The sequence below is a fragment of the Astatotilapia calliptera genome, chromosome 20, assembly GCF_964374335.1.
Source record: "Astatotilapia calliptera chromosome 20, fAstCal68.1, whole genome shotgun sequence".
In the NCBI taxonomy this organism is placed as follows: domain Eukaryota; kingdom Metazoa; phylum Chordata; class Actinopteri; order Cichliformes; family Cichlidae; genus Astatotilapia; species Astatotilapia calliptera.
This window is the reverse complement of record NC_137441.1, coordinates 26,675,991-26,691,832: the sequence shown is the minus strand read 5'-3', so window position 1 is coordinate 26,691,832 and position 15,842 is coordinate 26,675,991. Positions and strand designations below refer to the sequence as shown.

The 15,842-nt window shown below is 40.4% G+C and overlaps 1 protein-coding gene across 8 annotated transcripts; it reads left to right on the top strand.

Moving 5' to 3' along the window:
* Positions 1–51: 51 nt before the first annotated feature.
* csde1 (cold shock domain containing E1, RNA-binding) lies at positions 52–15,550 on the top strand. 8 transcript variants are annotated; one of them, XM_080294728.1, is made up of 21 exons: positions 52–188; positions 2,523–3,227; positions 4,116–4,378; positions 6,210–6,408; positions 6,532–6,641; positions 7,203–7,289; positions 7,667–7,764; positions 7,847–7,928; positions 9,341–9,469; positions 9,595–9,720; positions 9,842–10,057; positions 10,156–10,296; positions 10,408–10,572; positions 12,019–12,126; positions 12,307–12,485; positions 12,595–12,707; positions 12,810–12,929; positions 13,011–13,189; positions 13,329–13,492; positions 13,589–13,721; positions 14,008–15,550. In XM_080294728.1, the coding sequence occupies exons 3-21, from the start codon at positions 4,253–4,255 to the stop codon at positions 14,053–14,055; spliced, it is 2,523 nt and encodes an 840-aa protein (XP_080150854.1). In that variant the 5' UTR covers positions 52–188; positions 2,523–3,227; positions 4,116–4,252; the 3' UTR covers positions 14,056–15,550. The 8 variants fall into 8 exon arrangements, with proteins under 8 accessions (XP_080150854.1, XP_080150853.1, XP_080150858.1 ...); XM_080294727.1 differs by having other exon boundaries at positions 10,156–10,326; XM_080294732.1 differs by lacking the exon at positions 4,116–4,378.
* Positions 15,551–15,842: the final 292 nt, after the last annotated feature.

Genomic DNA, 15,842 nt, shown 5'->3' with positions numbered 1-15,842 from the left:
CAAATGCCTCCCATGTCCCTTTGCGGCACATAGGCGGTTTCTTATCAGCGCCTTGCGTAGCCACTCTTCGCTTGAGGATCTTTGGTCTACCTAGTATCGTCAAATATCGCGTTAGCCGTCTCCCTATCTCTACGCAATGTGCCGTGCTGCTTCTAGCGGCGCTGGTGACAGTGCTGAAAGCTGTTGGGGTGAGTTTTTAATATTTTATCCCTTTTAGCAGAAGAATTTAAGCGTGTACTGGTAATATATCAATGATAGTTTTCTTTTTGGTCAGTGAGTACTTAGAGGTGAATTGGTGAGTCAGCGCTTAGTCGTACGCACAGTTCGGGCCTGGGTGGAGGCTGCCTTGTTACAGCTCCACATAAATCACGCGAGGGCCGAGGAGTACAACGGCATGCTAGCTAACGGTAGTCGCTACTAGCTACTTAGCATTGCCAATGGCCTAGTTATGCTGTCGAAGGTATAAATAAACAGGCGCTTGATGTTTTTTCTAAGACGTATTAGAGTCTGGCGAAGAAACAGCACGTGTGTAGAATGAATGTGGTTTACTTTAGAGACAAAGATGGCATTTAAATAGAATTAAGCACGAGGCTTATATCTAGCTTCTTTGTTGTTCCGTCCTCGTGCCGTTAACGCCGATAATGTTATTATTGCGTTATCGACGTAAAGAAATGAATAAACTGAGTGTCTATATTTAACGTTGTTCTTGACTGGCAAGAAATTAAAATGTAAATAATTATAAGTACTTTTTAAAGAACTGTCCTGGTGTCGGCAGTCACTTTTGGCATTGTCTGTTCTTAACTCTATTGTCCGTTTAGCTTAAATAGCCCGTGTTGCAGGTTGGCGTGTGATACGATCCAGTTCTAAAAAACGTCTCCATTAAAATATGATTTCCAGTTAAAAAAAATTCTTTATAATCAGTCCCAGCTAAATTAATACATAGAAATTCTATATATTTTGACTAATGGCCGAAACCACATTAAACATTAATGTGAAAGAGAAGTCGAAATGTTATCTCTATGTACAGTGTACAACGTTGAACCGTTGCTTAATTACCAGCAAACTTTATGTTCAAGGACTCCAAGCCGCACAGGAGTTAAGTCATCAGGTAATTACAAAAGAACTGAATGCGTTTTAGTTAAAGAAATTCTTCATCATTAACTTAAGTGTTGCTAAAGACAGTGGAGTAGTAGCCGTTTACGACGATTAGCATCGGCGAATGTCAATCTGTCAGGTTCTGTTTGTCCACACAAGGTCAGTAAGACATCCTTAAATGTGATTGTGCGGGTTACTTTGCTTAATGAGCAAACCAGAACTAAAGGAACGAAGTTTTAACTAACTATATTTTAGTTTATTGTGTGTTTTGAAATCGACTGGTTAGACGTAACGTTCGCGATGGCGTTGCATACCGAAACGTGTTGGATCAGGCCATGTTGGCAGTTCCAGCTGAGGATAGCGGATTGCTGAGAAGTCACATGGTGGTTCCTGTCGGGGCGGTTGTTTTGTTTGCCCAGAGAAAAGACTGTCGTTTAATAAATGTCCAATCATAAGAGGTATCTTTCCCACTCGTGTTATTAAATAACAAACAGACAAAACTGTAGTTTGGTCCCAATTTAAATAATAAATAAATAAACAAAACAAAAAAAACCATGGTTAAAACGGCCGATCGCTGCTAGTTGTGTCGTGAGTTGATTTTTTCTTGTTTCCTGCGAAATAAAAAGCAGAAAAAAATCGTAGATCCCACAGAAGCTCCTGGCTCATAACCTTTAATACACTTATGCAGTCAACCTTGTAGCAATCACATTTGAGCCTTTTAACAACGTCATATTCTAACCTAGTGGGATGTAAGAAGGGAGACATTGCAACATAGTCACAGCAGAATAGATATCATGTGTCCTTGGTTGTCTCAGCTATCTTGTTTTCAGAGCAGGGTATTTAGGTCAACAACATCCAGCTCTGGTGTGCTGTATGTTACTTGGAGTTTCTGGAAAAAAATTTTTGTTTTTGTTTTTTTTTTGTTTTTTTGGGGGGGTGGTCATACACATGTTACAATGCTTTGTTTGATTGCCAGATTAGCCCTTCTGAAAATGTTTACAGTGGTGTGCATGCAGAACAACTGGGGGGCTGAATGATGAAACAGAGGGCCTTGGTCTGAAATGTTGCCATAAATAACATAGCCTGAACTGACGGTATGCACAAGGACTTGTTGATCCAAAGTACTTGTCAGCTGCCTAGCATTGTATCTAGAGGCATTTGAGGAAAGCTTATTTTTGTACTTGAGTGCAGCTAAAGAATCAAATGTTCCCAAAAGACCTCAGGCTGCTGGTGCTTGGGGTTTTTACTTGTTTTCATGTGACAGAATAGTCATATTAGCTGACAGTGTAATTACATTTTTCTCTCTCACTACAGACTCATGGAGCCCTTGGGCCATTTTGCATTTAACCTAAATTTAGATCAGTGGAGTTGGTGATAAGTTTTCATCTAACCAGATCTTCTTTTTTTCTTCATCCCCCTTCAAACAGTATGAAGTGAAACAGACCTGAATTTTTGTACCATCCGCAACTGCTTCAAGTTCAGATCAAATCAAAGAAACTGAAGACAAACCTCCCAAAACAAAGACAACACTGAAGAAGCGTGGGTGAAAAAGGATCACTTCAAGGATTTAAACGCAAGAAGTAACCAAATCCTGAAACGACCAAAGAATACGCACATCATCCCAACTGCGAAGTGGAAGAGAAGCAAACTTGCGCCCAAGCATATTCTGAGAAGACCAGAGTTGATCTGAAACCAGAAGTTTGTGCCTACTCAACAGCTTTGACAAAGCACACGTCCCAACGCTGCTCCTAGCCCTCCTCATCCTCACTACACCGCCGACTCACCACCGGGGTGTGGAGTGGGCTGCTATCTGCTAGTTGTTGTTGTTGTTGGTTTTTTTTGTTTTGTTTTTTCCTTTTCCCCACTCCCATAGCTCCCTTCCCCAACTTAACCCTTTTTTTCCTCCTTTTTCCTGAGCAGTGTTTTTTGCACCTGCCTTTGCCTTTTTGTTTTATTTTTGCTCTAAATTTCCACCCCCCTTCTTTTTTTATTTTTTACTTCATGCAACATCTAGAACTTGTGCCAGAAACTGTAACAAGTGTGCGTGTTCAACTGTGTGTGTGAAGAGGTCCACAAAAACTGCTAGTTCATCAAAATCCTGAGAGATACAAGACACAAGGCGACCAATAAAGGTAGGTCTCAAGTCAGTTAAAGCCCTTCATAGCGTGTTTTTGATGGCTGTAAATGTACTTCTGGTTATGTCACACGTTTTGCTCATCATTACCTCTCTGTATTATTAGGTTTATTAGTGGCCTCTTTTGGATTTTAATATTCTTATAAAACTGGTATCTGATTCAGAATCTGCATTTGTTAGATGCACTACATGATTCACACATGCTTTAAAAACAGATTGTATAACACTTACCATTGCACTGTTTTGGGGCAGTATACCGAGGATGTTGTTTATTCATATTTCTTTTTTTCCCCTCAGTCACTAAAAACCAATGCGTTTTCATCTTTGTCAAAGTTATGCAAACTAAATTATTTATTTGTTTTGGACCTCATTTAAATTTCTCTTTGTAGGACAATATTTTAAGCTGTTGTTTGCAGCAGCCAATTCCAAGCTACCGCAGTGCTTGGTTAGACTTGAATCTTGCGTACTTATTGGTTTCTCCATGTGACATCACATCCTTTTGTGGAGTGAGTGCAGGAAGTGATACTTGATGTAAAATAGTGATTTGATCTTAGTGACCTCTACATTGTCCTTTTGTTAAAGATAACTTTTCTGAAAATGTGAAAGAAGCCAGCACCACTGAGCCACCACCACCTCCAAATACTTGAAGTAGTCATTCAGTTTTGTTGGAAAATGATTTACTTGCCTTCCGTTACCTGATCCACACTCTTCCTATTTTGTCGTTCTCAGGCCATACCCCCCCCCTCCTTTTTTGCCTTCTTTCCCCCCCTTTTGTATCCTCTCTGGGGATTAAAGCCTGCAGCTATTTTCCTTTTTGTTTGTGACACTTGGCACACTGGCTGACTTGCCTTACCTATTATGTTTGTTCCTCTCTTCACCCTTGCAGACATCCAGCGGTGTATCATTGGGTGGTTGATTAAGAATAGTATTTAACACTCAAGCAAAAAAATCCAACAAAAAACAAAACCTATATCAAAGTTCAGCAAGTGCTCAAGCAAGTTTTGTTCAAGTTTATGGGAAAATATGGGCAGCCCCTGGAAAGGCTTTGTTGAGTTTACCTTGCCTGCGTCGCCACCCACCGCGTTTGTTAGCGCTGACCTGAGCAGCACCTCCCCTGTCGGACTCAGCCTGTCGCCATATGGCCGATCCGTAAGTTTCACCTTCCCACCTTTCTACGTGCCCCACCCCATCGAGCACCCATCCACCCACCTTGCCCCACATCTTTGCTGTGAATGGCATAACTTCTTTCATCTTTTCAGGCTCCCAAGACTAGCCTCTACTCAGTTATTTTCTTGTAGGGTGAGGGTGTTCTGCCAACTAGATGTCTGAAATTTGATGTAAATGAGCACTTTTTTTTTAAATTTTTGTTTTAAATCGTTTTTATTATTTTTATTTAATTTTTTTTTTACATTGTACCCTCCCCGATTAATATTCAGACTGGTAAAAGGGAGGGCAGTGACTCAAGATGGACAATATTAACACTTCGACGTAACTACACACAAAATCCAGGACCACAGATGCATATGAAAGGTGGATACTTGTTGGTTCTCAGGAAAACTGAAAATTGATCTTAAGTAGATGGTATTTACAGTACTCATCCATCAGCACTGGACCAAAGCCCTTAATTCTCTTTGGGGATTCATGTACATTTGCGTTGTGTCATAAGGAGTCGTGATAGTTGCAGGACAGGGGCTAGCAAGAGGCTGCTCTGGGATCCCCTCCCTCTTCCCCCATTACTCATAATCCATCACCAACTTCCTGTCCACTGTAGATGCACCGCTCTTTGACCTGTCATTTGCATTTTCTGATTCTCCATCTTTACTTTGTTTTTGTTTTTAATTGCAGCACTGTATTTAAATCATTCCCATGACCCTCTGTGCCAATAATGTATTTTAGATATCTTTTTAGTGTTGCTTCCTCTGTAGATCCGTTCCTGTTTGAGTGCGATCTAGTACTACCAGGGACTTGGTAGTGCTCCAAATATCGCTCCCTTCAACATGAAATTTTCAGGGTTGAGTGATCTGATGGTTTTACTGCCTGCTATTGTTCCTGGTTTAAGTATTGGTGGTGGTTGTGATGACTATTATCTAGTCCATTGCTTTTTGTAGAACCCGTCAGAATGTGTTGGGCCTAAAGGACTCTATAATACATCAAAAGTTGAATTATAAGTTCAGCAGGTTTTGTCTGAGATGATGGGAAACTGTAGGCAGAGTAAAAGCCAAACGTTCATTTCTCTGCAGCATATCCCAGTCCTGTCCCCAGTGTCAGAAATGGAAAGAGGCTCCTCTGAACCTCCAGTGGCTCGCAACACTGGCTCTACCCCATCTGCTTCTACTGGTCCCGTACCTATCCCCCGTTCCTCCTCCGTCTCTTGCCATCCCCACCCAGGCAGTAAAAAACACAAGCGGACACCCTTGTATCAGAGATCAGTAAGGAGGCATATCTGATGGTGCCCACACTGACCTAACCACTCTGAGCTGCTGGTGTGTTGTGACTTTTGCTAACAGCATGGATGAAAACAAATGCCCCAAAGATTAACTAGGGTGCTATGAAAGAGTTTTGACAAGTTTCTGGTGATATTGCCATGTAATCAGTAGTTGGTTAATGGATGGAAACACATTAAATGTTTGTCTAACCAGAACTGTGTGAAATTCTGCCACACTGCTGTAAATGGAGTGAGTCAAGTTCAGCTTCAGGTGCATGAGTGAAAAGGAAACCCTACTGTGTTATGTTCGTGGTCTAAGTTTGAAATCAGTGCGTCTTAGCCCCCAAAGATTCTCGTGTGGCTTTACTTGCTCACCCTGCCCCCTCCACACTTTCCCTGAAAGTGCTATACTTGCATGTTTGATTTTTCATTTCCTTTTTATTTATTTTGTTTTAGGTTGGCATCCAACACAGCTGCTGCATCCTAATTGTTAAACTACATGTTTATGTACTACTGGTAGCTTTCTTTTTAACACTTGCTTCTCTTCTTCTCTAGATGAGTTTTGACCCAGGCATGCTCCACAACAATGGGCACACCGCATATGCCAATGGCTCAGGGCCTGGCATTAGAGAGACTGGTGTGGTGGAGAAGCTCTTGACGTCCTATGGGTTTATCCAGTGCTCTGAACGTCAGGCTCGTCTCTTCTTCCACTGCTCCCAGTACAATGGCAACCTGCAGGAGCTTAAAATAGGAGGTGAGGGTGACTTACTGAAAAGAAACCTACTTGATTTCCTGCTGACTTTATTGAAACTTAGGTTGTATTTGTCATTTGAAGTTTGCTCATTTTCTTTTCTATTTGTTGTCCCTTTCTCTGTAGATGATGTAGAGTTTGAAGTTTCCTCTGACAGGCGCACTGGCAAGCCCATAGCAGTGAAGCTGCTTAAGATAAAGCCAGAAGTGCTGCCAGAGGAGCGCATTTCGGGCCAGGTGGGGCCAGACCTGCACGCCTATCCCTTTACTGTGCTGCATGGTTATATTCATCCAGTTAAGGAATACCATTTTATTTTTGGTTATGTCCTTGTCTGTCAGCTTAGCCTTTTTATTTTATTTTTTGGGGCAAGCAGTGTCATTCTTATAACTGTCAAGCTTGTCTCTCATCCTGATTTACAGTTTAAATGTAAACTAAAAACTGGCATGAGTGTCTGCTTGAGATGATGAATGTCTGAACAAATGTGTACGAATGAGATAATTTCTCACTTGACAACTCGATTCTGTATTTTATACAACAGCCAGTTTCCCAAATACTTGGTATCATTGGTGATAAACATAACTACATGATGCCACTAACCTTGTTATTTGATGTAAACAAATTACTCAAATCTTCATTTAGAGCATTCATGCACCTGCATTTGTACAATTTGAGGTTCAGGCATTTTATTCATCTCATTTCCATAATTTTTTTTTTAATTTGGCTTTGTAGCTGTCTATTCAGCCCAATGAAACAGTGGTTTAATGGCTTCTACCTGTAATTTTCCCCCCTTACTGCAGGTTGTGTCATCAATCCCGTTACATTTGGATGGAAAGTCTGCTCCTGGACAGGTGCCCACTGGCAGTGTCTGCTATGAAAGAAATGGGGTAAGATAGGTGGCATGAATTACACTTTGAGTCAGCAAGCTGCAGGATGTTAATGTAATGGAGTGGGTTTCTTCTTTGAATTCATCTCCTGTCCTCTGTAGTAAACTTTGTACAGAGGCAATTGGTTAACTTCATGCATTTAGCAAACTCAATCTAACATGATTACTAATGAAAAAGGGCAGAAGCCAGTGTTTGTAGGTGTTGCTTTTAGTCAAATTAGGTGGCACTGAGTCAATGTAAAGCCTTCAGCCTCCACAGCACATGGCAGTCTTTTCTTCACTCAGTTTCATTGTTGGTAGTTTTGAATATTACATAGTTCGAGTTATTAGGTGTTGTTTTTTTTTTGTTTTTTTTAAATCGGTGGTGTCTTTTCACAGGAAGTATTTTACCTTACATATACTCCTGATGACGTGGAGGGAAATATCCATTTGGACACGGGGGACAAAGTCAGCTTCTATATGGAGACCAATAAGCAGTAAGTGTGCAGCACTTGTAGCATAAATGCCATAAGCAGCTGTCACTGGGTGTTTAATGTTCATTCCTTTGTGGTTTTTCAGTACTGGTGCAGTCAGCGCTCGTAATATTCAGCTTGTGAAGAAAAAACAGATGAGGTGCCAGGGTGTAGTGTGCGCTACAAAGGTAAGATCCAATCAAAACACTTTTTCTCTCTAGTGGAATATCTTTGAAATTTGACAAAACAAATTGCCTAGAACACTTGAGGAGTATTGGGTGAACTTTACGGTTTGTAAAGTTCTATGGGCTCAAAATGTGGTCATAAATATTTTGTATGTGTAAAAAAGATTTGTGTGTGCGTAAAAAAGATTTGTGTGTGCGTAAAAAAGATTTGTGTGTGCGTAAAAAAGATTTGTGTGTGCGTAAAAAAGATTTGTGTGTGCGTAAAAAAGATTTGTGTGTTTACTTAGAAAAAAAACCCCTGCAAGTTACAACTACGGATTTTTGACCCTATTTTTCTTCCCTTCATCTGACTGGTCAATGTCATGTCAATCACAAATGTAACAATCCAATCAGAGAACAGATGGGTTTGGCTGTCGAGGGGCGCTTTTTTTGAACTGCAGGTCTTTGAAGGGAATAAATGCCCTTTTACATGCCAACCCAGCGTTTTCCTTCATCACCACGAAGGACAACAGTCTGTGGTCGTCCGAGTTTGGTGATTTTTATGTCAGAGGTCTACGTGTTTAATACATGGACTTCCACAGCCTTTTCAACAGCGCTGCGGACCGCGGGGTGGGGGCGGGCAGTGTTTTGGAAATGACAGTCTTCATTACAAAGCTTTCTTCGTTATGAATTAGCATACATGTTTTTATTGAACATTTGAAGAACCAGCAAAAAAAACCTCTTGTAGAGGACATAAAGTCAGAGATAGAAAAGACAAGGAGCAGGTGCATCTAGCCTGTTCTAACGTTTGAGTCTAAGGTTTTTTGGTTTTTTTTTTTAGCACCTGGCGGCTTTTTAACTTCTCATCCGTAAATAATCTGCTCTTTCACGTGATTCAGTTTATTTTGAAAAGTCTCAACAGGATCTTGAGCTTTATTGTGAAAGGTTTATGTGGAACATAAACAAGCGGACACGCGATGCTGTTACCGTCGTTGTTGCTAACCACAACGCATAAAAACAGGCTCTTGTCCGTCCGTAGTGTGGTTTTATAAAATATAAGGGAAAGAGAGAACTTTAAGAAATTAATATAGCCACTACAGTGACCATCAAAACGATGAGAAAAATATTGCCATAAACAATTTATTTTGCGACACCACGAAACAAACGATAGCGTAAAATGAAACGATAGAGGTTTTTATATCGTCATCCGATATATATGGTTATATTGAACAGCTGTGTGTGTGTGTGAGAGACAATGCTGTCTAGTCACATACATGATTTGTCATGTTGTAGAATATAACAGTGGTTACAAAAACAACTTAATTTTACCCGTGGCAGGCTTTTTTCCCTCTTCATTCGTTCCCAAGCTTTATTAGAATTGCTGAACTATTGAAACAGGACCAACCTGTTATGCTGAGCCTTGTTTTCAATTTCAGGAGGCCTTTGGATTCATTGAAAGAGCAGATGTGGTGAAGGAAATCTTCTTTCACTACAGCGAATTCAAAGGTGATCTAGAGGCTCTTCAGGCTGGAGATGATGTGGAGTTCACCATCAAAGATAGAAATGTGAGTGCTACCTTTTAGGAATTTCAGTAGAACGTTTTGAAAATGTATCACTCAGCTTTAGCTCTACTTTTGACTGTCTTTGTGTAACTCTTAAAGGACTTTGATTAATTTGTAACCTTCAATAGGGTAAAGAAGTAGCAACAGACGTGAGGCTCCTCCCTCAAGGAACAGTCATCTTTGAGGATATCAGCATTGAGCAGTTTGAAGGCACCGTTGTAAAGGTCATTCCCAAAGTCCCCACCAAGAACCAGGCAAGGAGATTCTGATAAACTTTATTTAGTAGAAGACAGTTTGTTGTTGTTAAAGGGAGCATGGACTACAACCCAAGAATTTAAAACAATTTTAACAGATATGTAAACTTTGTTTCCACAGAATGACCCTCTGCCCGGTCGTGTCAGTGTAAGGATGGGTTTCAATGACAAGGAACTGCCGTTTGGCGAGAAGGACACAAAGACCAAGGTGACTCTTTTGGAAGGAGACCACATACAATTCAACATCTCTACTGATCGCCGAGACAAGCTTGAGCGGGCTACCAACATCGAAATCTTGCCAGACACTTTCAAGTTCACCAAGGAGAATCGTGAAATGGTAGCTTGCAGAACAGCAGCTATAAATGGTTTTAATTTTATATTATAGTACATTCATCACAGATGTTGATTATGGTGCATCATCATGTATTCTTTTAGGGGGTTATTGCAGCTATACGCGATGGCTTTGGATTCATTAAGTGTGTGGATCGGGATGCCAGGATGTTCTTTCACTTCAGTGAAGTCCTAGAGGAGGGCCAGCTTCATATCTCAGATGAAGTGGAGTTCACTGTTGTGCCTGTAGGTCCTGTTTATAAGCTTTTCAAAAAAGTATGTATTTTCTATTACCTAAGCAGGCACATTCAAGTTACTTTAAAGTAAAAATACTAATATAAATGTCATCCCTGCCAGGATATGCTGTCAGCTCAGAGAAACCATGCAGTGCGCATTAAGAAGCTTCCAAAAGGCACAGTGTCTTTCCATATCCAGTCTGAGCAACGTTTTGTGGGTGTAGTGGAAAAGGAAGTCGTTGGAAACACCGCCAAGAACATCAGTCCCACCAAGGGCAAGGAGAAGGTAACACCGCTTATAACTTAAATCATCCCCATTTATGACACAGCCCATTTCCCCTCATCTATCCGTATTTTCACACTGTTTTAGTTCTAATGTTCCTCTTTGCTTTCCTCCTTCAATGACTTCCTGTTCATGCTCCTTGTTGGTTAGAAAAAAGATAAGGTAGGACTGAGACCTTCTGCATGAAGCTACATGAAAGTGCATCACAATTAAAGACACTCCAGTTGTACAAACTATCGGTGTCGCAATTTGTTTTACTAACGCATAATCTAAAGAAGCTTTTCATCACGTAAAGTCTAGAAATCCAAATGATCAAGTGAAGTGTTGTGGTGCCGAGACTTGCTGTCTGATAAATCTTTCTCTTGCTTTTAAAGGGTAAAGTTGTAGAAAGGGTTAGTCTTTGTTAACCTCTAACCCTCTGGTGTCCTTCACCTGATTAATTTACAGTGTGAAATTTAATCATCATTTAACCCATGGAATCTGGAATTGAAGCTTCACTTTGTTGTAGGGCTGCACAAAAGTAATCAGAATGCTAGTGGGTTTTTTTGTGTGTGTGTGTGTGTGTGGGGGGGGGGGGGGGGGTTCTCCTCCTCTTAGTGGTTGTCAGCCTGTTGTATTTAAAATGTGTGTGGTGTTCACGAACACAGTATCCTATTAAAACAGCGAGTTTTTGGTTCTTCCTAATAATTGTAAACTGCGCCCAGATTTTTGATTTTGTTTTAACAGTTCAATTAAGCGCTAATGGTTTTGCATTCAAAACGATATACAGTAACTGAAATGGCAAACGATGGATTAAGAGCCATTTTCAGTCAAGTAACAGTGTTTAGTTTTTTATTATAAACTAGAGCAGTGAATAATTATGCAGCCCTAAATTGTAGGGTAAAGCTCAACACTGCTTGTAGTAGATTAGGTGTGCTACAGCATGATGCATTGCACACATTTATCTTTAATGCTTATGTAGGCTGTGTGCACAGAATTTTCTAATACACTAGTCATAAATGACTTGTTCTCTTTTAAATTGGTGACATTGCCAGCTTATGCTCATTTTGTTCAACTGTAGCATTGCGGAGACATTTGGCCAGCACTGCTAGTCTTAATTCAGCGGTCCCCGGGCCTCGGACCGGTACTGGTCCATGAGTTGTTTGGTACCGGGCTGCGAGAGTTGAGGCTCAGGTGTGAAATGTATGGTTTTCAGGGTTTTTATCAGTTTTCAGTGTTATTTTTGTTATCGTTAACTCAGTTTTCCTGGGTCTTTTCACCTGTGTTATGAATAAATCTTTTTATCGGTACCAGTACTAGTTTTATTTTGTTGTATTTATCGGCGACACCTTAAAGGCCGGTCCGTGAAAATATTGTCGGGCATAAAGGGTTCCGTGGCGCAACAAAGGTTGGGGACCGTTGTCTTAATTGGAAAGATGATCCAAGTTTGATGTGTTGCTTTTATTGTAGGAGTCTGAGGAGGGAGTGATTGCATATGAAGACTGTGGAGTGAAGCTCACTGTGCCATACCATGCCAAGGACCTAGAGGGAGGAAGTCACCCACAGGTTGGGGACAAGGTAGTAACACTTTATTTTGCTTGAGCGCAAATATGGTTTCCACTATGCATTTAGCCTAATTAGTCCAGCAAACAGTTGATGCTACAATTCATCTTTTGAAGGTTTGAAGTTTAGTTGTTGAAAGCTTGAAGCTTTTTTTTTTTTTTTTTCCCCCATGCAACTTGTGCGTTTGTCCTCTAGGTGGAGTTCTCAATCAATGAAGTGAAGCGAACTGGCCAACAGAGTGCCGTCTCCATCCGGGTCCTCAACCGTAATGCCTCTGGTGCCAAGAGACTGCATGGATTTGTTGCTGCACTGAAAGATAACTTTGGTTTCATTGAGACAGCAAATCATGACCAGGAAGTGTTCTTTCACTACAGGTAATGATTTAAGTTTGAACACACCTCTGGGTTAGGGTATTCATTTATTAATGCCATGCAGATAACTCGCTTTAGTATCAAATTCTCAGACTTGTGCTTTTGTTTTTAGTGAAATGTGCGGAGACTTGGATAACTTGGATCTGGGAGACACAGTGGAATACAATCTCTCAAAGGGAAAAGGAAACAAAGTCAGTGCTGAAAAGGTCACCAAGGTTGCTGCAGGTATCAGTGATTCACTTCCAGTTGTTTTTGGTACATTTGTAATGTTTGACATTTTGTAGGTAGGAATGATTGCAAATAAAATCCACTGCTTTCCCGTCATAGTGAATGGAATTGGTGAAGATGTTGGTGGGACAGTGATGACAGGGAAAGTTATCCGTCCTATACGCAGTGTTGACCCCTCCCAGACTGAATACCAAGGACTTGTTGAGTTCTCAGAGGAAGGTTGGTATCCCATTATGACTACACATGTAAAACAGTTTATTTGTAGAAAGTAAAATTGATTCCTCCCCCTTTAATTTTCAGGCGGATCAAAAGTGCAGAATTATCCATTTGGAATCATGAGTATGGCAAACAAGTCTGATTGTTTGCAAAAAGGAGAACAGGTGAAGTTCCAGGTTTGCACAATAACCCAGACTGGCCAGAAGATGGCCTGTAATGTGGTTCCGCAGCGTAGAGCCATGGTGGAGTGTGTTAAAGACCAGGTAGTGTTCAGTTTTTGTTTTTTCCTCTCCTCAATTGCATAATTTAAAAAAAAAAAACCAAAAAAAAAACCACACTGGGTAGTAGGTGGACGTCATACTTTAAAACTCAAAATTGCGATTAATTCCCGCCCCCCTCCAGTTTGGCTTTATCACATACGAAGTTGGTGATAGCAAGAAGTTATTCTTCCATGTAAAAGAAGTGCAAGATGGTCTGGAGCTTCAGACTGGGGATGAAGTGGAGTTCTCAGTTGTCCTCAATCAACGCACAGGAAAATGTAGTGCCTGCAATGTACGCAGAGTCAGGTAAGAACTTGATCTTTAAATTTAGAACTGGACTGTGGCTGGTATGTTTAAACCAGTGGGCCTTCACATTGTTTGTTCATTGTGTTCCTCTTGCAGTGAGGGGCCTAAACCAGTGGCGACTCCACGTCCTGACCGCCTGGTGAACAGACTGAAGAGTATCACGCTTGATGATGCCAGTGCTCCTCGCCTGGTCATTGTAAGGCAGCCTCGTGGTCCTGACAATTCAAAGGTATGATGAGCTTATCAGATGGTGCCACATTTGAATTGTGCTAACCTGTAAGTTTGTATAGTCTTTTTAGAAATGACTTTGGCTAAAATGAATTTGGAGCCATCCATGTTACTGATCAGAATGAAGTAGAATGAAATCATTTGCTACAGTGACTAAAAAAGACACTTGGCGAGCATTTCAGGGGTTAGTTTCCTTCCTAAAAAATTTTTACAACTTTTTTTTTTTCTCTTTTTTTCCCCCCTTTCCTTTTGTTTTAATCTTAATTAAACTTATTCTGTCTTTACAGGGCTTCAATGTGGAGCGGAAGACTCGCCAGCCTGGTGTCATTGACTGAGCAATACAGGGCCTACCCCCATTTGGTGTTGGAGGGACGCTGTCGCCGAGAGCAGCAGCAGGGGATAAGGGAATTTAATTTGACACATGCTTGTACACAAACTCATCCGCAAAACATACGCACACATACAGTAATTGGCATGTGTAATCTTTGTCCCCAGTCTGCAGTGGAACTTTTCTTATTCCACAGTTCCCTGCCTCCCATGTATGATGTACTTGATACAGAGTTCCACGCTGCAGTGTACATGGGGACCTCTGAGTGTGTGCGTATGATGTATCCTAGAATTGATTAGTGTGTAATGGAGGTATTTGTTTCTAAGGGGCTTGTTCCCTCCAAGTCAGAGTGGTGACTGTGTGGCTGTCTACGTCCTGATTTTGTTCTTTGTCTGGAATTCTGCACCTGTAATCTGTCCGCTAGTTTGACTGGGCGAGTGACTGTTAGCATGTGTTTGAACCTCAGCTCCATATTCGTTCTTACTTTTTGCTCCCTTACCGACGGAAACGTAATAACTTCGCTATCAGGTTTCCACTCCTGTATGCTTTCCTACAAAACGCATAAAGCAAAGCTCCCTCCATAAGGAGGATCATATTTCTCATATGTGCAAGCTTAAACCGAGGATTCTTCTCTGCTCGTTTTTTTTGAGCAGTTTTTAATGCTTTATTGAAGTGGAAGCATGGCGCGTGTGTGATATATGTGAATGTCAAAGTAGTTAATCTAATGGGATTTAATTCCACCAGTCTGGAGTTTTGATGCCTTTTTGGTATTCACATGCTCCACTTCAGCATTCTTTTTCTTCCTCTTTTCCCTCTCCCCTCCCAGGTGCAGAATTCCTTGTGGCATCTTATATCTGCAGTTCTTTTATACTTTTTTTTTTTTTTTTTTTTTCCATTTTTTTTTTTTGTTTCTTGCACATAATTTTCTTGGGGTTTTTTTTTTGTTTGTTTTTTGTTTTTGTTTTTTTCTCCATCGAAACTTAATCTGCTAATATTAAGAATAAGGTGCCTAAAAACTGAAAGCAAAATGAAATAAACATAAAAATAAAAAATAAAAATTTAGATGTGTCCTCTGATCCCAGCCAACCGCCAAAATATTCAGAACAATCTTAGGGTGGCTTTCTCTTAAAGTAGGAAAAATACTGATATGCATCCCAAACCTGTGGGTTGACGTATACTATACGTAATGTGTGCTGCTTTTTTCTTTTTCTTTTTTTTTTAAAGTGGAATTTGGAAACTTCAAATATAACACAACCAATGTAACTTAAAGGAAAAGGGGTGAAGTATTAGAAATTCAGTTTTTAAGAAAAACTACATTAGAAATCAGGAGATCAGCTTGTGCACTCTGGAGATGAGCTGTTGTGCCTCTGCACGTTAAGTTACAGTCAAAATTAATTTCTCTGGAGATCACCGGGTTTCAGTTGAACCACGTACAGAGGTTCTCATGTACTTTTGTTAATGTTCTTGAATGAGACAATTGAATTAAAATTTTATGAAATTCACGAGCTGTTCTGTTTTCTTTTCAGAGGAAGCCTGTAGGTGTTCTTTGAGACTGAATAAAACAACTTGAAAGCAAAATAAATGCTTGTGAAGTTCATTTTATTATATAGAGCAATTTGTCTGACATTGGCTAGTTGTGAGAAAGACATGCATAAGTAATCAGTTAATAAAACTACATTTGATAAAACATGTTTTATATTCAGTGTTGTCTTTGATTCCACTATCAGCTGTTGTAGCCTGGTGATGTCTGTTAAATCTCAGAATGGTTGCATTTGATGAAGAGGGAAGTCAGGT

Bases quoted from the DNA above. Each gene is read 5' to 3' on its own strand.
- csde1 (XM_080294725.1), top strand. From the start codon at position 4,253: ATGGGCAGCCCCTGGAAAGGCTTTGTTGAGTTTACCTTGCCTGCGTCG. The intron at 12,127-12,306 runs GTAGTAACACTT...TTTGTCCTCTAG, and splicing joins ACCCACAGGTTGGGGACAAG to GTGGAGTTCTCAATCAATGA. The intron at 13,722-14,007 runs GTATGATGAGCT...CTGTCTTTACAG, and splicing joins GTGGTCCTGACAATTCAAAG to GGCTTCAATGTGGAGCGGAA.